At 36.3% G+C, this 21,873-nt stretch overlaps 1 protein-coding gene across 1 annotated transcript in view; it reads right to left on the bottom strand.

Moving 5' to 3' along the window:
• Positions 1 to 21,873, bottom strand: part of UBR1 (ubiquitin protein ligase E3 component n-recognin 1) — a 133,262-nt gene that overhangs the window by 78,333 nt on the left and 33,056 nt on the right. The window contains exons 4-8 of the mRNA XM_042942244.1: positions 18,654 to 18,764; positions 4,973 to 5,103; positions 1,921 to 2,059; positions 904 to 966; positions 533 to 656 (exon numbers count right to left, since the gene is read on the bottom strand). Coding sequence (XP_042798178.1) covers positions 533 to 656; positions 904 to 966; positions 1,921 to 2,059; positions 4,973 to 5,103; positions 18,654 to 18,764 — 568 coding nt within the window. The remainder of the gene's footprint in view (positions 1 to 532; positions 657 to 903; positions 967 to 1,920; positions 2,060 to 4,972; positions 5,104 to 18,653; positions 18,765 to 21,873) is intronic.

Genomic DNA, 21,873 nt, shown 5'->3' with positions numbered 1-21,873 from the left:
AGGTCATGATCTCACAGTTTGTGAGTTCGAGCCCCGCGTTGGGCTCTGTGCTGACAGCTCAGAGCCTGGAGCCTGCTTCCGATTCTGTGCCTCCCTCTCTCTCTGCCCCTCCCCTGCTCATGCTCTGTCTCTCTCTCTGTCTCAAAAATAAATAAAACATTTTAAAAAATTAAAAAAAAAAAAAGCAATTCTGAAAATTAATCAAAATGTATAAGCCAAAAAAATTTTTTAATTTTATACTCAATGACATTTTTTTAAGTTTATTTATTTATTTTGAGAGAGAGAAAGTGGGAGAGGGGAAGCAGGAGAGAGGGATAGAGGATCCAAATCCATCAGGCTCTGTGCCAACAGCAAAGAGCACGATGCAGGGCTCAAACCCACAAATTGCAAGATGATCACCAGAGCCAAAGTCAGACGCCTAACTGACTGAGCCACCCAGGTGACCCAGTATACTCAATGACATTTTAAACTTTGTGGCTATTTCAAAAACCAGTAGTTTATGAGAAATAAGAAAAACAGGTAATATGCTTACTTGAATAGCTCATAATTTTGTTCATCCAGGAGCCAAGACGCAAAGCAAATTTCTGGTGAGCCATAACCTCAGAGTGTAATACTTCTACGTGAAGTGGATGTTGAGAGACATTTTCTGAATGACTCTACAAATGGAAAAAGTATTTAAAACAAAACAAAAAACTAGTTTTAGAATTTTTATCTTGTTTTAACGAAGTAATCTATTTTTCCAAAAAAACATGACACTTACAGCTTCAAATCTCTGGGACTAAATGGCCCAATCCTATCTTTACTTAGGATGCCAAACCACTTCAACATTGTAATTGTTCTACTTTGGCTCTTGTAATGTGAATTCCTCTTAAAATTCTCCTTCATCCTAATTCAGAAAATTACCTTTATATCTTCCTTTGCTTCCTGACAAGCAGCAAAAGCACCTGCTTTGACAGCCCGACGACCCTAATTATAAACAAACATGAGAATTCAGTAGTAGAATGATAATCCCAATCAATAAGTAATGTATAGCCCAAAGGCCTAATAAGCTCTGAATTATTAATTATGTGCCAACTGCCTAAAAGTCGTAAGATGGACAATACTTGGATGATAAACCTAAATGTTTAACACATTTGTGAAGCTTCAGAACTTTTGATACTGCTTGTAGAGAATATACTTTAGGATGCTGGATTTTCTCCTTGACAATAGTATCAGTTCTTTACTTATTATAGTGTATTCCATTCCTATCCAAGAATAACTTAGGTTTTTACTGAACTCCTGCTATATATTTTAAATACTTTTCATGAATGAACTTACAAGTTCCTCAACATGTGTTCCATAACACACTTGTGATCCACTAGTGGGTTACAGGTGTGACCAGGATATTGATTCCTCAAGCCCTAGATCACTACACTTACTAATGCCACACTGCTTCTTCCACTATATTACACTCCTCTCACGGACAGGGATTAGGTTAATAATACTTTTTTACTTGGAAAGACATTTTACTTTGGAAAGATATTTTTAAAAAGCAGAACCACAGAATCAGTATTACGCTAAAAATAGTTGTAATAACATTAAAAAATGTCAAAATTCATACATTCATGCACTCCATAAATTATGGAATGCTATTTCAATAAATTATAGAAACAGACTAAAGCTGACAGTCTTAACTACTTTTTGCCAGAATATTCAATAACTTCCTAATTATTTAGAATGAAAGAGGAAAGGTAATAGTTATCTACAATTATGATACACAGAAAAATCAAGTTTTAACCAATTTACCTAGGACCTAAGAAATAAAGAAAGGGGATGACTGTTCCCAACACAATACTAAAGAGCACTCAGCAAGAGTTCAGTCAACACCTAATTCTCAGGAAGCTGACTTAAGAGAGCACAATTCAAATGAAGCTCACGAACCTCTTTGTCTATGGCAGTGGTGTGCAACTGGGCCTCTGCAAGCTCACAGTCAAGAGCCCTTTGTAGACTGTATATGACGTGGTCATATGAATGGTGTTCATCATTGAAAAGGACACAATAGTATCTTTCATTTTTCTCCCTGTTAAAAAAAAAAAAGAAGATATATTCAAAAAAAAATTTTTTTTTACATTTTATTTATTTTTGATAGAGAGACACAGAGCAGAAGTGGGGGAGGGGCAGAGAGAGAGGGAGACACAGAATCCGAAGCAGGCTCCAGGCTCTGAGCTGTCAGCACAGAGCACAGAGCCCAATGCAGGGCTTGAACTCACAAACTGCGATATCATGACCTGAGCCGAAGTCGGACGCTCAACCGACTGAGCCACCCAGGCACCCCCAAAAAAGATATGTTCAGATACTGAAACAAATAAAGGAAAACGTGAAAAATAGGCTAAGGTAATATACAACATCTGTAACAAAGCACCACCATGTAGTTTCTTATGTATGAGAAAGTACCACTGTAATAACTGATACAGGAGATTATTTCAAGTGGTACAGTGCCATGAAATTTTTAAAACCCTGATAAAAGCACTACTGTCTCCATTTTTAAAAATTATTTCCAGGTGTGAATGATTACTTTCAGTTTAGTGGGAATATGTCTTTAATACTACTTACTCTTAACCCTTGCTAATCTCCTACTGTGGCAAAGGGAGACAGCCTTGGGCTCAGGACCTTCAAGCAGGCAACGATAAATAGTAAATAACTAATACTTAGTTTTCATTGAATTTATTCTTACTTTTACCTTATATTTAATTAATAAATTAATTCATTTTTTAAAGTTTATTTTTATTTGGCGGGGGGGGGGTGCACAAAGTGAGGGAGAGAGAGAATCCCAAACAGGCTTCCTGCTGTCAGCATGCTGACAAGACCTGAGCTGAAACCAAGAGTCGGATGCTTAACTGACTGAGCCACCCAGGCGTCCCACCTTCTATTTAAGTGATACTGGTTTTATAGAACATTTAACAAAAATGTGAACAAAAAAGGTGTATAGATTTAAAGTGCTAGCACTACCATTTGACTGAGGGACCTTAGGTTGCTTAAGCTTTTAGTCTTGCTGAGATGACAAAGCCTCTTCTATCTTTAAAAGAATATTAACAGGGGAGCCTGGGTGGCTCAATCAGTTAAGTGTCACACTCTTGGTTTTGGCTCAGGTCATGATCTCACAGTTTCAGGAGTTCACGCCCCAAGATTGGCTCTCCACTGGCAGTGTGGGGCCTGCTTGGAATTCTCTCTCCCTCTCTCTCTGCCCCTCCCCTGCTCGTGCTGTCTCTGTCTCTCTCAAAATAAATAAATAAAATTTAAGAAAAAAATATAAAAAGAGTATAATAACCCATTTACAACAACATGGAAGGAACAAGAATGTATTATGCTAAGCAAAATAAGTCAGAGAAAGACAAATATATGATTTCATTCATGAAATTTAGGAAACAAAACAGATGAAAATAGGGGAAGGGAAGGAAAAATAAGATAAAAACAGAGAGGCAAACCATAAGAAACTCTTAAATAGAACTGAGGGTTGCTGGAGGGGTGTGGGATAGGCTAAATGGGTGATGGGCATTAAGGAGGGCACTTGTTAGGATGACCACTGGGTGTAAGGGATGAATCTCTGAATTCTACTCCTGAAACCATTATTACACTGTATGTTAACTAACTTGGATTTAAATTTAAAAAATAAATTAATTTTAAAAAGACACACATTGCTACTCAAAAAAAAGAAAAATCAGCAACAACAAAAATAAAAATAAAGAGTATAATATCTACATTCAAAAATGGTGTAAGGATCTTATAAAAATGTGAAAACACAAATGTCAAATGTTATTATCAGTTTTAAACAGTTTATAATATGTTTTTACCATACACTCAATAGATTCCATAACTCTAAGAGGAAAATTTTCTCAGGCCTCTTAGAGCTCAGGAAACAGGTTCAAAAAGACTTCTCCAGGGGTGCCTGGCTGGATCAGTCAGTAGACTCTTGTCTCAGGGTCATAAGTTCAAGCCCTGAGTGTAGAGCTTACTTTAAAAATAAATAAATAAAAGACTTCTCTATGGTCACAATGCCAATAAAACCATGAGAAGGCCTGAAACTCAGGTCTATGAATCTAAAGTCTGGTGCTACACCATATACATACTAAAAGCTCATGCAACCCTCCCTTTTCAGGCAGGCAGAACACTAGTATTGTTTACCAACACAAAGTTTCTTGAAAGGTTTCACCGACATTATCACCTATCTGAAATTAAAGCCTTTGTGAATGCAATCTCTGATGACCTTTATTTCCCCAAGCATTTTATGGCCCAGCAAGAGTCAAAACAATATATGTAATGTCTTTATAAATTAGAATTTTTAGTTCTCTCTCCTCCTAAAATAAAACAAACAAACCCCAATAAACTCAAAGAACAATGGTATTTAAATTTATAATGCAATTTTGTGAAATCCCAGTATTACACAGATAGAAAAATTCCCACAAGGCCCAAACCATATTTTCAATATCAGGTCTGGAATTCTCTTGTGGATTTATAAGGTAAGAGCAAATATTACTGAGACTGAAAGACTCATCGCTGTTAGAAAGTGCTGGGTTTTAGTTTAAAAATGTTAAATCCTTCTAACTGAAATAATCCTAGGTATCAAAGCACATGGCAAAGAGCTACCTCCTCATTCCTACCACAAACCTCTAGGGAAATCTGGAGGTTGATCTAGGGCAGGATCAAACTGGGCAATTTACTTCTCAGTTTAACTGGAATGAGAAGCTGACAGATCATTTAGAATAAGACCCCCAAAATGCTTTTCCTTCTTTTGGTTTAACTTCTGTTTAGTGCTAAAACAGAACATCTCATATAAATGGAAATTTTGGAAGTATTCCCCATAAGATAATTTTCCACAAAATTTTCATAATGCTGATAAGCAGTAAATAACAGCAACAAAAACATTTTTCTAACATTTATTTTGCAGTATCAATAATCATTGCTAAAACTTCTCCCTTTTGAAAAATGTCCCTACCTTCTCTGGAGTTCAGGAGGCAGTTCTTTCTCCTCTTCCCATATAGTCATTTCTACAATGTATTTTATCACTGAAGGGAATATTTTCCGGGCTTGGGCAATTACCTCTTCATTCAATGGGCAACGTAAACTCTGTAAGAAAGTATAAAAAAAAAAACAACAAAAAAACAGAATTACCAACACTGAGAAAATATTATTAATTTAGAAATATTTTAATGATTTCATTACACCATCCTTCAGGAATGAATTCAAATTGAGCTCAAGAGGGTTGCTATTCACATCAGATTCACTTAATTCCTTGTGGCCAACTTAGTGCTACAGATAGAAAAGGAGGGGGGTGGGATCTTAAAAAAAGAAAAAGAAAAGGAGACAGAACCAGAGTCCCCTTCTGAGGGATGCTCTCCCTTATGAATGTTCTCGCCTTTCTGAGTAGCCTAATTATGGTAATGTCAAAGAACATTTGGTTATCTCTTAAAGCTCACAAAAAACTTATTTATTTCAACTGAAGCTCATAGCCACTCTGTAAGACAGGCAGAGATAGGCATTGAAAGGATAAGGTGGGGCAGGGGGCGCCTGGGTGGCCCAGTCGCTTAAGCATCTGATTTCAGCATAGGTCATGACCTCGTGGTTCGTAGGTTCGAGCCCCACACTGGGCTCTGTGCTGAGCTCTCAGAGCTTGGAGGCTGCTTCATGTGTGTCTCTCTCTCTGCCCCTTCCCCACTCATGCTCTGTCTCTCTGTCTCTCTCTCAAAAATAAATAAACATTAAAAAAAATGTTCAATAAAGGATAAGGAACCCTTCCAAGGTAAAAGAGGCTATAAATAGCAGAAGACTAAAACCTGAGTCTTTGACTCCTAAAAAAAACAATGTTCTTTTTATTACAGACCACCACCTCCTTAACAAAACGCTTGTTGAAACGAATCAGCTAAAAAATGCATTCAGATGCTCTGTATCACAAGCCATGACAGAAATACAAATCAAAACCACAATGAGGGGTGCCTGGGTGGGTCAGTTGGTTAAGCATGGACTCTTGATTTAGGCTCAGGTCATGAGGTCATGGTTCGTGAGACTGAGCCCACATCAGGCTCTGGGCTGACAGTGCGGTGCCTGCTTGGGATTCTCTTCTCTCTGTCTCTCTCTCTCAAAATAACTAAATAAACACACACAAAAAAACCCACAATGAGATACTTCTTCACACTGCTACAGTGACAATAATAAAAAAGACAGACAACAAGCACTGGCTAGGATGTAGAGGAATTTGAACCCTTACACACTACTGGAGGGAATGTGAAATGGTACAGTCAATTTGGAAAACAGTCTGACAGATGCTCAAAATATTTAGCATAGTTATATGACCCAGCAATTACATTCTACATATCTATCCAAGATAAACAAAAATATCTCTGGAATAAAAACGTATACACAAATATTCATAGCATCTTTATTCATAATAGCCAAACAGTGGAAACAACCCCAATGTCCACCAACCGTTGAATGGATAAATAAAATGTGAATATTTATACAACATAATATAATTTGGCCATGAGAAGGAATGAAGTAAATGGTACAACATGGATGAACCTTGAAAACATTATGCTGGTGAAAAAAGCCAATCAAAAGAACATATAGTGTATGATCACATTCATATAAAATGTCTAGAATAGGCAAACCTATAGAGACAGAAAGTACAACAGTGGTTGCCTAAAGCTGATGAGTCTGGAAGAAATAGAGAGTGACTGCTGATGGGTACAGGGTTTCTTTTGGGGGTGATGAAAAGCTTCTATAATTGAGGTGATGGTTGAACAACTCTGTAAATATACCAAAAAGCACTGAATTGTACACTTTATTTTTATTCGTTGACTTGTACACTTTAAATGGGTGAATCTTTAAATATGGCATGCAATTTTTAAATATGGCAACTCAACAGGCTGTTTAAACAAAAGAGTAAACAGGAAAAAATACAGGAGCTCTTTAAGACTAAAAAAAATCCCGTAGAAATTCAGGGTAAGATTTTAATATTAAATGTTAACCTATCTGCTGCTGACTGTTCTAATGAACTGTCTTTTACTCTGTGTTCAGAATAAAATCTTAACCTATGCATTTTTACTCTTTTACACCAATTTTTTCTCACTCACCAATGCTTTATAATTTCAATTTTTACCTTCTTTTCAATATGTCACCTTCTCTTAGGAGATTTTGCTCAGAATCATTTACCAGAGAGAGAAACAAAGAGAGTCAAAGTACTAAGACCAATTTTGGTCCACTACATTCCTCTTTCTTATATATTTTTTAGCTCAATATATCCTTTTGAATTCTTAAAAAAAAAAAAAAACAAAAAAAAAAAAACCTAGTCTGAGGTGAACAGTTAAAAGAATCAACTCATGGGGTGCCTTGGTGGCTCGGTCAGTTAAGCGTCCTACTCTTGATTTTGGCCCAGGTGATGATCTCACAATATAATCTCATAATTATAATATATAATTATATATATAATATATTATATATTAAAATATATAATAATATATTAATATTTTATATATGTATATATTTATATTATATATTATATTATATATATTATATATAATTATAATTATATATATTATATATTATATATATAATAATATATTAATATTTTATATATGTATATATTTATATTATATATATGTTTACATAAATATGTATAAACAACTCATTATTTCTATACCATATCATTCAGAGTTCTTTAGAAGAGGTCTGGTAAATATATAAGAAACTTTCAATCAAAGCATCTAAAGCTTAGAAAATAAGAAGGTCGGGGGGTGCCTGGGTGGCTCAGTCGGTTGAGCATCCAACTTCGGCTCAGGTCATGAACTCACAGTCTGTGAGTTCAAGCCCTGAGTCAGGCTCTGTGCTGACAACTCAGAGCATGGAGCCTGCTTCAGATTCTCTGTCTCCCTCTCTCTCTGCCCCTCCCTCACTCATGCTCTGTCTCTCTCTGCCAAAAATAAATAAACATTTTTTTTAAATTAAAAAAAAAAAGAAAATAAGAAGGTCAATGAGAGGAAACAAAAGGGCTGTAATGTAAACAGGGAGAAAAAAAAAAAAAAAAAAACCAACCTTAAGTGCAGGACTTGAGAGAAACTGCTTTCACATATACCAGAAAGCAGCTTCTCTTGAAAAGACATTGCCAAATGCTGGATGACTGACTGATTAGTATCAGCCAGATCTGATTACACTTGGTAAATCCCCACTATGGCTAGCACAATGCAACGCACCTGGTAGAGTACGGATTCCGTTCACCAAAGCAGAGATGAAACAAAATGCTATGTACACAGGGCTGTTTGTGTTGAGTGAATTGATTAGTTATGTGCTAGTCATAGGTACCTTTCTCTCACCTCCAGATAATGACTTAGTTCCAAAATAACCAAATTTACCTTTAGGATAAGCCTAAATGACCAATCACCTTTTCAATCAAATTCTAAATCCAGAGAAATCCAAGATCAGTTTAGTTCATAACTAAATTCAGTATTCTGAGGCAATATGATTCAAGAAAACCCCAACAGACTGGAAATCCATGAGGCAGAGGAAGGGAAGCTAGTTTTGTAAACTCAGTGAGTCAACTTAACTCCCAAGGAGTCTTTGGTATTTAAAAAGCAAAGACAGGAGCGCCTGGGTGGCTCAGTCAGTTAAGCATCCAACTTCAGTTCAGGTCATGATCTGGAAGTTCGTGAGTTCGAGCCTCACATTGGGCTCTGTGCTGACAGCTCAGAGCCTGGGGTCTGCTCCAGATTCTGTGTCTTCTTCTCTCTGCACCTCCCCCACTCATGCTCTGTCTCTCTCTCTCTCTCAAAAATAAATAAAAACGTTAAAACAAAACAAAACTTAAGGGGCACCTCAGTGGCTCAGTAAGTTAAGCGTCCGACTTGAGCTCAGGTCATGATCTTGCAGTTCGTGAATTCAAGCCCTGCGTCGGGCTCTGTGCTGACAGCTCAGAGCCTAAACCCGCTTCAGATTCTGTGTCTCCCTCTCTCTCTGTCCCTCCTCCACTCACACTCTGTCTCTCAGAAATAAACATTAAAAAAATTTTTTAAATTTAAAATGCAAAGACAGTTTTTCCATAATAAAATTACTTTCTGACTTTATTTCAAGACATTTCAGTATTCTTTCAAAAATATTAGAAGAGGAAAGTGAAATAATCAGAATTAAGAATATCTGTTAAAATAAAAATGAGAATAAATTTGAAAGAGTTAAATGGTATTTCAGGTAATAGACATTTGATAATATTTAATCAAGTAACAGGTACTTGATAAATATTTGTTAAATGAAGGAATGGCCATCTGAGATCCGGGCAAGTAAACGAGTAAGAGAGAAGAGGCAATCTAAACATCAAGTGCTGAATAATAAAGTAAATGGGGGAAAGTGGTAACAATTGGTGAATGGATATGAATGTCCTTTGTACTCTTTTTATTTTTATAGCTTTTCATAAATTTGAAATTAAATTCAAGGTTTTAAAAACCGTGTTGGATCCCAGAATCTAAAGATCTGAATTTTATGTCCAATTTTGCCACTGGCCAGATCTGCAAACCTGAGCAAGCCACTTAACTTTACTGAGGGTGTGTTTCTCCTTCCATAAAATGGAGCTACTATATAAGTACCTCATAAAGTAGTAATGGAAGATAAAATAATAATGCCTGTGAAAGATCCCTGTTAAATCTAAAATATACAAATGTGAGGTATTATTAGTATCAGAAGTAAGAACAGGTAATGGGAAAAGTAGTCGGAGCTGTAATAACACTAATGATGATGATAGCTAACATTTACTGGGTCCTTACAATATGCCAGGCATATTCTAAGGCTAAGCACTTTACCTGTATTATCTCATTTAATCCTCATAGCCCTGTGAGGCAGATGGTATTATCTCCCAGTTAGAGATAAACTGAAGGGTAGAAAGGTTGAATAACTCTGCCAAAGTCACAGAGCTAATTAGTCAGGTTATAAAGCAAACCAAGGATACCTGTTCTAGAGCCCTTCACGTTGTGCTCTAATGCTTCTACTCAAGAGAAGAGAACACATTTCATTTCTCAAGATATAATTCCATTTCTTTACATTTTGGGTTTCGTAAAATAGGGTATACTACACACGTGAGTGGTCAGATAGCACAAATATACAGAATACCAGGGGTTTCTTAGTGATAGATCATTATACTTTATGACATATTGCAGTGTTTTTTCCAGTATGTCATTATTTCCTCCTAACAAGTTTATAATTTCTTTTCTAAAAAATATTTTAGGGGTGCCTGGGTGGCTCAGCTGGTTAAGCATCTGACTCTTGATTTCGGCTCAGGTCATGATCTCACGAATTGTGAGATCAAGTCCCATGTCAGGCTCTGCACTGGCAGCACAGTGCCTACTTGGGATTCTCTCTCCCTCCTGCTCTCTCTGCCCCTCCCCCATGCACTTTCATGTGCTCTCTCTCTTGAAAATGAATTGACTTGAAAAAATAAAAATAAAAAATAAAAAAGCTTTTAAAAATCCTTGATATTTTGGAATGTATCTGATCAAGTTTTTTCTATTTTTTTCCTCAAATGGGTCGTCAGTTATGTAGCACCACCAACCAGAAATTCTGTCTATACTACCAATTTGGGTTTATATACTCTTTTCTATTCCATTATCTGCTGTCTGTTCCTATAGCAAGAGTCACATTGTTTGGATTACTAGAGCTCTTTAACACATTTTAAATCTGTTAGACCTATTCACACTCCTAACTCTTCATTTCAGCTTTTCCTGACAAATTTCACAAACTATTTTTCCAGAAGAACTTTTGACTACTTTGTCAAGTTCCAAAAGAGTATTTGGCTGGGGATATATTGACTTTGTGGATTAATTCTAGAAAAAGTTTTATCTTTGTAATATTGAATCTTCCAATCTAAGAATGAAGCTTGTCTTCTGATTTTTTTTTTTCTTTCATGCCTATCAGAGTACAGTTTTCAAGTTTTTTAAAAATACAGCTGGTAGAGGGGTACCTGAGTGGCTCAGTCAGTTGGATGTCTGACTTCAGTTCAGGTCATGACCTCACAGTTAATGGGCTCAAGCCCTACATGGAGTTCTGTGCTGACAGCTCAGAGCCTGGAGCCTAATTCAGATTCTCTACCTCCATCTCTGTCCCTCCCCCGCTCACACTCTGTCTCTCAAAAATAAATAAACGTTAAAAAAAATACAGCTGGCAGATTTCTTACTTTTTTCCAAGGTATTTTATCTTTTCTCATGCTACAGTGAATGAGATCTTTTCTTCCATTACATTTTTTTTTTAAGTGATCTCTATACCCAACGTGGGGCTTGAACTCAAAACCCTGAGATGGAGAGTCAGATGCTCTACTGAATGAGCCAGCCAGGCACTCCTTTTCACTACATTTTCTAAAAGCTATTGCTTGTAAGGGCATTTAAGTAATATTTGTTAAATACACTAAATAGAAAAACTAATGGTTTTTAATATGAGTTCTGTAACCAATAACTTGATCAAGCTCTACTCTAGTTTCCATTTCTTTTCTAGTTAATATTCTTGGGTTTTCCAGGTATACACTCATGAGTATTTTGCCTCCTCTCCAATACTGATATATTTTAGTTCATCCTGTGAGTCTATTTGATTAACTTCCAGGAGGTGTTAAATAATAGTGGCAATAGATTTCCTTCTCTTGTCTCTATAATGGGAATACACTAATGTTTCATCATCAAACATGATTAATGACTTTTGATTTCAGGTCAATAATCCTGGAAGAAACTGAGAATGTTATCAAAGAGCTAACTTTCCCAGAAAATGCCAGGATTAATGGTTTCACAGGTGAATTCCAAGAAGAGTTCATTCCAGGAACATAAGTATGACAGTGTTACATGATTGTTTTAAACTTGATTTCACCTGCTAATGTTTTATTTAGTATTTCAGCATAACAATTATTAATAAAACTGATCTGTAAATTCTATATTTTGTCAGATCTGAGATCAATATAATGTTAGCTTTATGTAACAAATTTGGAAACTTTCTCTTTTCCCCTTGCTATGCTTAAGAACAGTTTCTATGCTTTTGTTTATCTGGAGTTTACTTGATGATTTTTATTTATTTTTATCAATAAAAAATTTTAAATATAGAAAACTAAGATCAGTATAAGAAACACAACTTTTACCTAAGATTTAGGTAATTTAGGTTATTTTCCATACATGTATTTTTTTTGTTCAAGTATTTTAAGGTTTACCCCCAAATACTTTGATATGTATCTATAAAAATTTTTTCCTACATAATCATAATACCATTATTATATCTAATAACATTAACAATAATTTTTAAACATCATCTATGTCTTGAGCATATTCAATTTTCCTAATTATTCCCAAAATATCTATAGCATTTGATTATGTCTAAGTCATTTACATCTAAATGAATGTCCCTTCCACACCTCCAGCCTTTTGTTCTTCATGACAGAAACCAGGCCAGATTTCCTATAAAAACTCCTACATTCTAGATTTATCGTGAAATGTCCTATATTTCCCACTTATCTTCCTTGTGGTCTTCTTTATGCTTTTCATGTCTTCCCTGTATTTCCTATAAGCTAGAAGTTAGACCTCAAAGTTTCATTAAGTTCAGCTTAAACATTTATTTATTTAATTTTTTTAATGTTTATTTATTTTTGAGCATGAGTGGGAAAGGGACAGAGAGACAGAGAGACACAGAATCTGAAGCAGGCTCCATGCTCTGACATGTCAGCACACAGACTGAGGTGGGGCTGAAATTCATGAACCGCGAGATAATGACCTGAACTGAAGTTGGATGTTTAACCAACTGAGCCACCCAGGCATCCCAGGTTAAACACTTTTATCAAGCATATTTCAGGGGTGCCTGGGTGCCCCAGTAGGTTAAGCAACTGACTTCAGCTCAGGTCATGATCTTGCAGTTCGTGATTTTGAGCCCCGTGTCAGGCTCTATACTGACAGCTCAGAGCCTGGAGCCTGCTTTGGATTCTGTGTCTCCCTCTCTCTGCCTCTCCCCCACTTGTGCTCTCTCTCTCTCTCTCTCTCTCTCAAAAATAAATAAAATGTTAAAAAAAATTTAAAGAAAGAATATTTCATAAGTGAGGCTCTAGGTACTTCAATTTTTTAACAGCATGAGATGTAATTCACCAACCACACAATGCACTCAAAATATACTATTTAATGGTTTTTAGTATATTTATAAATATTTGTAACTATTACATCACTAGACATGTTTCATGACCTCAAAAAAACAAAAACAAAAAAACCCTTTAGTGATTTCTTCCTCCCTCACCACAGGCTTCATCTCCCTAGACCTAAACAACCACTAATCTATTTTCTGTCCCTATAAATGTACCTATTCCAGACGTTCATTTAAATGTAATCGGCTGCTCTGGAAAACAGTGTGGAGGTTCCTCAAAAAATTAAAAATAGATCTACCCTATGACCCAGCAATAGCACTGCTAGGAATTTACCCAAGGGATACAGGAGTGCTGATGCATAGGGGCACTTGTACCCTAATGTTTATAGCAGCACTTTCAACAATAGCCAAATTATGGAAAGAGCCTAAACGTCCATCAACTGATGAATGGATAAAGAAATTGTGGTTTATATATATACACAATGGAATACTATGTGGCAATGAGAAAGAATGAAATATGGCCTTTTGTAGCAACGTGGATGGAACTGGAGAGTGTTACGCTAAGTGAAATAAGTCATGCAGAGAAAGACAGATACCATACGTTTTCACTCTTACGTGGATCCTGAGAAACTTAACAGAAGACCATGGGGGGGGTGGGGGGGAAGAGGTTAGAGAGGGAGGGAACCAAAGCATAAGAGACTCTTAAAGACTGAGAATAAACTGAGGGTTGATGGGGGATGGGAGGGAGGGGAGGGTGGGTGGTGGGTATTGAGGAGGGCACCTGTTGGGATCAGCACTGGGTGTTGCATGGAAACCAATTTGACAATAAATTTCATATTAAAAATAATAAAATAAAATAAAATAAAATAAAATAAAATAAAATAAAATAAAATAAATGTAATCATATGTGATCTTTTGTAACTGGCTTCTTTCACTTAGCATAATACTTTTAAGGTTCCTTCAAATTGAAGTATGTTTCATTACCTCTCTTTTATAGCCAAATAATACATTATATCAATTTACCCATATTTGTTTATCCATTTATCAGCTGATGGGCAGTTGGGTTGTTTCTACCTTTTATTATGAATACTATATTTTATTATGAATACTATAATTTATTATGAATGCTATAATTTATTATGAATACTATATGAATATTACATTATCCTATAATAATACTATTTAATTACAATAATACTAATATATTATGTAAGTTCTAGATATAAGTTCCTTATCAGATAATATGATTTGCAAACATATTTCTCCCATTCTATAGGCTTTTCATTTTCTTGACAGTGTCCTTTGATGAAGTCCAATTATCTATTCTTTCTTTTATTACTCAGGCTTCTGCTGTCATATCTATCAATCCACTGCCAAATCTGAGGTCATGATGATTTACCCTCTGTTTTCTTCTAAGAGTTTTATAGTTTTAGCTCTCACATTTAGGTCTTTGACCCATTTTGAATTAATTTTTGTGTACAGTGTGAGCTAGGGATCCAGATTCATTCTTTTGCATGGGGATATCCAGTTGTTCTGGTACCATTTGATAAAAAACAGTATTCCCTAGTGAATGGCCTTTGTATTCTAGTTGAAAAACAGTTGACCACAGACATGTGGGTTTACTTCCGAGCTCTCAAATCTATTCTCATGATCTCTGTGCTTATCATTATGTCATACCACACTGTCTTGATTACTGTTGCTTTGTAGTAGGTTTTGAAATAGGGAAGTGTGAGTCTTCCAAGTCTGTTCTTTTCCAAGGTTGTTTTGGCTATTCTGGGTCTCTTAGAATTCAATATAAATTTTAGAGTAAGCCTGTCAATTTAAAAAGAGAGAGAGAAAAAAAATTCCCAGCTGTAATTCTGATAGCAATTGTGCTGAATCTGTACATCAACTTGGGGAGTATGGCCTTTGATGTGATTTATAGTAAGAAATATATTTGGTCTTCACTGTTTCTGGTTCAGAGCTCCTGAAACTCTTGGAATTTCCAAAGGGATGAGGAATTTTTAAAAGTCTTACATTGTGTTATTGAAGTGACTTTTAGAAAGCATCTAAGATGGGGGCTGGGTGACCATGATTTAATCAACCATGCCCCTATGTAGTGAAACCCAAAAGGACAGAATATGGAGTACTTCTGGGTTGGTGAACACACAGAGATTTGGGGAAGGTGGTACACTCAGAGAGCTGAAAGATCTTAGCCTGTGGGATCTAATGCTTATTGCCAGGCAGACAGTGTCAGGGTTGAGCTAAATTTATGGGACCTAGGTCAGTGTCAACAGAGAACTGAGTTTGATGACTTGATGGTGTTGGGAAAAAAAACACCCATTGTACTGCTACATTAACAATTTTAAGTCTTCCAAATACCATCTGATTTCACTCATGCAGAATTTAAGAAACAAAACAAACGAGCAAAGGGGAAAAAAAGAGAGAGGCAAACCAAGAAACACACTCTTAACTATACAGAACAAACTGATGGTTACCAGAGGGGAGGTGAGGAGCGGGTGGGGATGGGAGAAGTAGGTGATGGAGATTAAGGAGTACACTTGTCATGACGAGCACTGGGTAAAGTATGGAAGTGTTGAACCACTATATTGTACACCTGAAACTAACGTTATACTGTATGTTAACTGGAATTAAAATAAAAACTTAAAAAAAAAAAACCTGTAAGTCTTCTAATCCAGAAACATAGGATGTTTTTCCATTTATTGAGATCTTGAATTTCTTTCAACAGTGTTCAACAGTTTTCAGAATATAAATTTTATACTGCTTTTGGTATTTCTAAATATTTTATTCTATTTGATACGATAGTAAATGTGGATTTTTTTCTCAATTTCTTCTTCAGATTTTTCAAAACTGATGTATAAAAATATAAGTAATTTCTGTATAATTATCTTGTATCCTACATTCTTGCTGAACTTATTAGTTCTAATAATTTTTTTTTTGTGGATTCCTTAAGATTTTCCATATACAAAGTCATGTTAATCTGCAAAGAGAGCTGGTTTTATTTTTTCCTTTCCAATCTGGATGCCTTTTCTTTTTCTTGCATTACTAATTGCCCTAGCTAGAACCTCCAATAGAGTATTAAATAGATGTGGCAAGAGCAGAATCTTTGTCTTGCTCCTGATCTTAAGGGGAAAGTATCTAATAGCTGTGAGGTTTTCCATATACGTCCTCTATCAGGGTTGAGGAAGTTCCTTATAAGTTTAAGTCTTTTTTATGATGAAAGTGTGCCGGCTTTAGTAAAAGGCTTTTGCTACATCTAGTAAGATGATCTTGTGGTTTGGGGTTTTTTTTTTAATATGGTGTATTATATTAACTGATTTTTAGATGTTAACCTATGGACTTTATTTTATATGCTATGAAGAGACTCATTATGCCATATTGCCCTGCTATTAGTAATGATGCTAATATTGATGACTAGTTTCAGGAGATGACAGTATGATACCTCCATTATAAAGTTTCACTTTTTTCCTTTATGACTAGCAGGTAATCTATGAGATGACAATTTAGAACTATGTGAATACTGTTCCTTATTAACTGATGTCTTAATGGGTTTAGCATCTATTAATGATCCTTGTCTGAATCAAATATTTCCTTAGGGTTTGCAAAATGTTAATTATTCTAGGGGCGCTTGGGTGGCTCAGTTGGTTGAGTGTCCAACTTCGGCTCAGGTCATGATCTCACGGCTTGTGAGTTTGAGCCCCTTGTCGGGCTCTATGCTGACAGCTCGGAGCCTGGGGCCTGCTTCGGATTCTGTGTCTCCCTCTCTCTGTGCCCTCCCCCACTCATGCTCTGTCTCTCTCTCTCTCTCTCTCAAAAATAAATAAACATTTAAAAAATTTTTTTAAATGATGGGGCGCCTCTGTGGCTCAGTCGGTTGAGCGTCTGACTTCGGCTTGGGTCATGATCTCTCATCTCAGTCTGTGAGTTCGAGCCCCGCGTCGGGCTGTGTGCTCTCAGCTCGGAGCCTGAAGCCTGTTTCGGATTCTGTGTCTCCCTCTCTCTCTGCCCCTCCCCCACTCATGCTCTGTCTCTTTCTCTCTCTCACAAAAATAAACATTAAAAACAATTTTTTTAAATAAAAAATGTTAATTATTCTAATTCTACTAAATCTTCTCTATTAGGGAGTTAGCATGCATCTAGAAAGAAGAGCTTTAGGGGCGCCTGGGTGGCTCAGTCGGTTAAGCGTCCGACTTCAGCTCAGGTCACAATCTCGCGGTCTGTGGGTTCGAGCCCCGCGTCGGGCTCTGGGCTGATGGCTCAGGGCCTGGAGCCTGCTTCCGGTTCTGTGTCTCCCTCTCTCTCTGCCCCTCCCCCGTTCATGCTCTGTCTCTCTCTGTCTCAAAAATAAATAAACGTTAAAAAAAAAAAAAAAAAAAAAGAAGAGCTTTACCTCATATACTGGTAATACTTGTTTACAATGGAATACAATTCCTATCGAAAAAGTAGAATAAATGCTTAGTTCATTCCCTTTACCAATTTTTAGAGTGAAGAAATTACATAACAACCATCACCATAGCAATGAACCAGTGACTTGGCAACATTATTTTTTTATTTAAGCTCTCTATAAGTTTTATTAGGAATTCATGAATTTTCATGTACTTTGATTCATTCAATTATAGTAGTTACTTATTAGTATTATTTTGATACTCCAATTGCCCAACTCAGATCAGTGACAGCTCTTTCAAGTTAGATCCTAGATTCTTTTGATACAAACCCATCCTCACAAGCTTACCTATTCCCTGATAATGTATTTTCACCTGGTCAGGTATTTTTATAAGCCCTGATTTCTTTTAGTGAGTAATGCTACTTAAAGACATCAAAATCTGGGCGCTAAGGGTCTTCACTGCTATAGGACTACATGGAACAGTTTAAAGACTACTAAAACTATTTCTTGCAGTTTTGAAAAGGATTACTCTGTGAAACCATTTGAACACAGCATTTTTTAGGGAAGTACTTTCTTGTGACAGACTATATTCTGAATCTCTTCAATGGTTATTAACTGTTTATGTTTTCTCTTTGTTTGAATAAATTATAAAATTGTATATTATTTGATAAAATGATCCATCTTCAAATGTATTTGCACAGTCATGTAAAGAGTCTTTTATAATCCTTTCAATTTCTTCTTTGTCTATGGGTCTATAGTTATTTTCCCATTCTCCTTCCTAATTGTCTGTATCTGGGCTTGCCCACTTTTTCTTGATTAGGATATATAATGGATAATCAATTTGTTGACTATTTTTTTCTTTAAGAAAAGCATTATTAAAGTTATGTGTCAATTCTACTGTTCCATTTGCTCTTTTAGGCTTATATATTGTTCATTCTTACTTCTCAAATTGACTGCTTAACAAATAGAACCAAGAAATTCACTCTTTCTTTAGACAAATAAAGAACACAGAGTGGAATAAAACTCCTTACATTTAAATACTGGAACATAAAACTCAGGATTCTTAATGGAATTGAGTTTAATCCACACACATAACATTTATCTCCATCTAATTGTATCGCGCTTAAAATAATTAGCAATTTTTAAAAATAATATTCCTTACCTCTTTTGTGGTACCTGCTCTTCCAGGTTCATGAATTATACAAAAAGGGCCTGTTTTCCATGCCTCTGTGTCTCCACAGTCACAAAATCCCCCTCCAGTAGAAGTATGCATCTGACAAATGAAAAATGAGTTTGTCTTGATTTCAAAACATCTTACAAAGCAAGAAAGGATAAAGATGACTCAATACTCCCCAATACTTAAACATTACTTGCCTTTAATGAAATAGAAAATATATCCGAAACCATTTTGGTTAACAAGAAAATAATCTAAATACTTAATCATAACAAAAATGAGCCTTCAAAGTGATAAAATTTTGAAACATGCTTTGAAACATCTAATTTTTAAATAACAATTTTTCAAATTGTGTACTAATGGAGAACAGATTGTGAAGTATGCAAAAAAAAAAAAAAAACCACCATACAACACCTAAAATGCTCGAGTAATGAGATTTTTCTGCTTAAACACACTTCTAAAACTCATTATAATAATACTTATATGTTGAAGAAATGTATACAATATTTACAATTATTTGATGTTCCATTGTACCTAAATTTTTTACAACCCTTTTCCTTTGAAGGTTCCTGCAAACAACAAAAAAATAATGCAGATATGTGAATCCGGATAGAGGATGATGACAATGGCCTAATTTTGAATCTCTCCCCAAATTCCCCCCTCCAAAACATACAATGAACAAGGAAAGCACTAAAACCACATGACTCATGTCCACAGCATTACTGAGAGATGAAAAATAAATGCCACAATCTTCAAATGATTTGTTCCATTAAAGTTCCTGTTGCCTATTACTTCAAGCTTATAAATGCAGACGAGAAAGGAGCTTAAGAGATTCCATGAAAGAGAAGAGATGGGTACAGAGGACTTAGATGAAGCACTGACAAAATCATGCCCAAAATCGTGCTGAGGAACAACTATTGAACACAGGTTGAGACTTGGGCGTTCACAGACAAAGAGATCAAAAGTGAGTAGGACCAGCAGTAGCAACCTCAGAGAAGCATTGCTTTTGTAGGAAAATGAAATACAGAAAAAAAGGTGATAAGCCCTTAAAGATTTGCCAGTAAATGAAAAAAGGAAACAAGAAGGAAAAATTAAGGATCCTACAGAAATGAGAAACAACACATGCCAAATGCTCTCATCCCACCTCTACTCTCAACATCATCTATAAAAGAAATTACACAGAAGAGGGCAGAACTGACAGAAAACAGCACTTGTAAACCCTGTCCATGAAATGAAAAAGAAGAAACAGACCATATTCATTCAAAACTATAACCAGGGTGCCTGGGTGGCTCAGTCAGTTGTGTCCACCTTCGGCTCAGGTCATGATCTTGTGGTCTGTGGGTTCAAGCCCCATGTTGGGCACTGTGCTGACAGCTGAGAGCCTAGAGCCTGGTTTGGATTCTGTGCCTCCCTCTCTCTCTGCCCCTCCCCCCCACTCTCTCTCTCTCTTTCTCTCTCTCTCTCTCTCTCAAAAGCAAACATTAAAAAAATTTTAAATATATATACAAAACTATTACCAAAAAAGAAAGGCAAAAAATGCAGTCAGAGCCAAAGCCCAACCACAAAACTGAAGAAAACTGTAATGTAATGCTCTAAACTTAATTACATGCCTCAAACAAACATTTGCTGGATATGAAAGCCTTTAATCGGATTAAAGCACCTTTAATTAGAAATACAGAAACTAAGATCAGACATGGACACAAAAGGAATATGAGACTTGACTGAACTCGGGGAAAAAATAGCAGAAAACTAGAAATTCCTACTTGAAGTGAATTCTAAATTACAAGGTATCCAAGACAAAAGACTCAAATGAAAAATAAACAGCATTGAAACAAGCAGGAAAATAATCAAGAAATGATAATGCAATGAAGCAAAGACATACAGGGTCAGAGAGAAAGTGGTTGCAACAGAAGATAGACATAAAAGAGCCAAGCTAAGTATAAATGAAGTCACAAAAGAAGAAAATCTAAACAATGGAATAGAGCTGTTATTTAAAACTATAATCTGGGGCGCCTGGGTGGCTCAGTTGGTTAGGCATCCCACTCTTTTTTTTTTTTTTTTTTAAATGTTTATTTATTTTTGAGAGAGACAGAGACAGAATGCGAGTGGGTTAGGGGCAGAGAGGGAGACATAGAAGCAGAAGCAGGCTCCAGGCTCTGAGCTGTCAGCACAGAGCCCAACATGGGGCTCGAACTCACAAGCTGTGAGATCATGACCTGAGCCGAAGTTGGATGCTCAACTGAATGAGCTACCCAGGCGCCCCTAGGCATCCCACTCTTGATTTCAGCTCAGGTCATTATCTCAGTTGTGAGATGGAGTCCCACATTGGGCTCCTCTGTGTTCCGTGTGGAGCCTGCTTAAGATTCTCTCTCTCCCTCAGCCCTTCCCCTGTTCATGCTCTCTCTCTCTCAAAACACAAAAACAGAAACCCCCATTGTAATCTAAGGAAACTTCCTGAAAATAAAAGACTTCAATCTAAACACTGAAAGCACTCATGAATAACTAAAACTCAACCCAGTATCATCAACTCTGAAGTATATCCTACTAAAATTGTTAGAATTTATTTTTATTTTTTAATGTTTACTTTTGAGAGAGAGAGAGAGAGAGAGACAGAGAGAGAGAGAGAGAGAGAGAGAGATAGGGCATGAGCGGGAGAGAGGCAGAGAGAGAGAGACACACACAGAATCCAAAGCAGGCTCCAGGCTCTGAGCTGTCAGCACACAGCCCGACCCGGGGCTTGAACCCACAAACTGCAAAATCATGACCTGAGCTGAAGTTGGACAATTAATCAACTGAGTCACCCGGGTGCCCCTAAAATTGCTAGACTTTAAAGATAAAAGTCCTGAGGCCTTCTGGCAAAAAGATGAAATAACATAATAGCAAGAAAACTAGACTGGTAACAGGCTTCTCAATAGCAACATGTAAAACAAGACAACAGCAAGGCTCTGTTTTCAAGCAAAGAAAATGCAAACCAAGGATATGGTCTCCAACCAAGCTATAAAAATCGAATTTTGAACGTGTCATCACTTAGGGAATACTGTATATATGCACCCTTCCTGAGGAATCTACTTGAAGAGCGTTCGGGAGCTTTATGTATAAAGAAACAGACATGAATATGTGAATATGTTAGGCTTTGCAAGTCATACAGTCTCTGCTGAATTACTCAGTTCTACTGCTGTAGTGCAGAAGTAGCCATAGACAACAAATA

The sequence above is a fragment of the Panthera leo genome, chromosome B3 (genome assembly GCF_018350215.1).
Source record: "Panthera leo isolate Ple1 chromosome B3, P.leo_Ple1_pat1.1, whole genome shotgun sequence".
Taxonomy (NCBI): domain Eukaryota; kingdom Metazoa; phylum Chordata; class Mammalia; order Carnivora; family Felidae; genus Panthera; species Panthera leo.
This window is presented reverse-complemented; position numbering and strand designations above follow the sequence as displayed.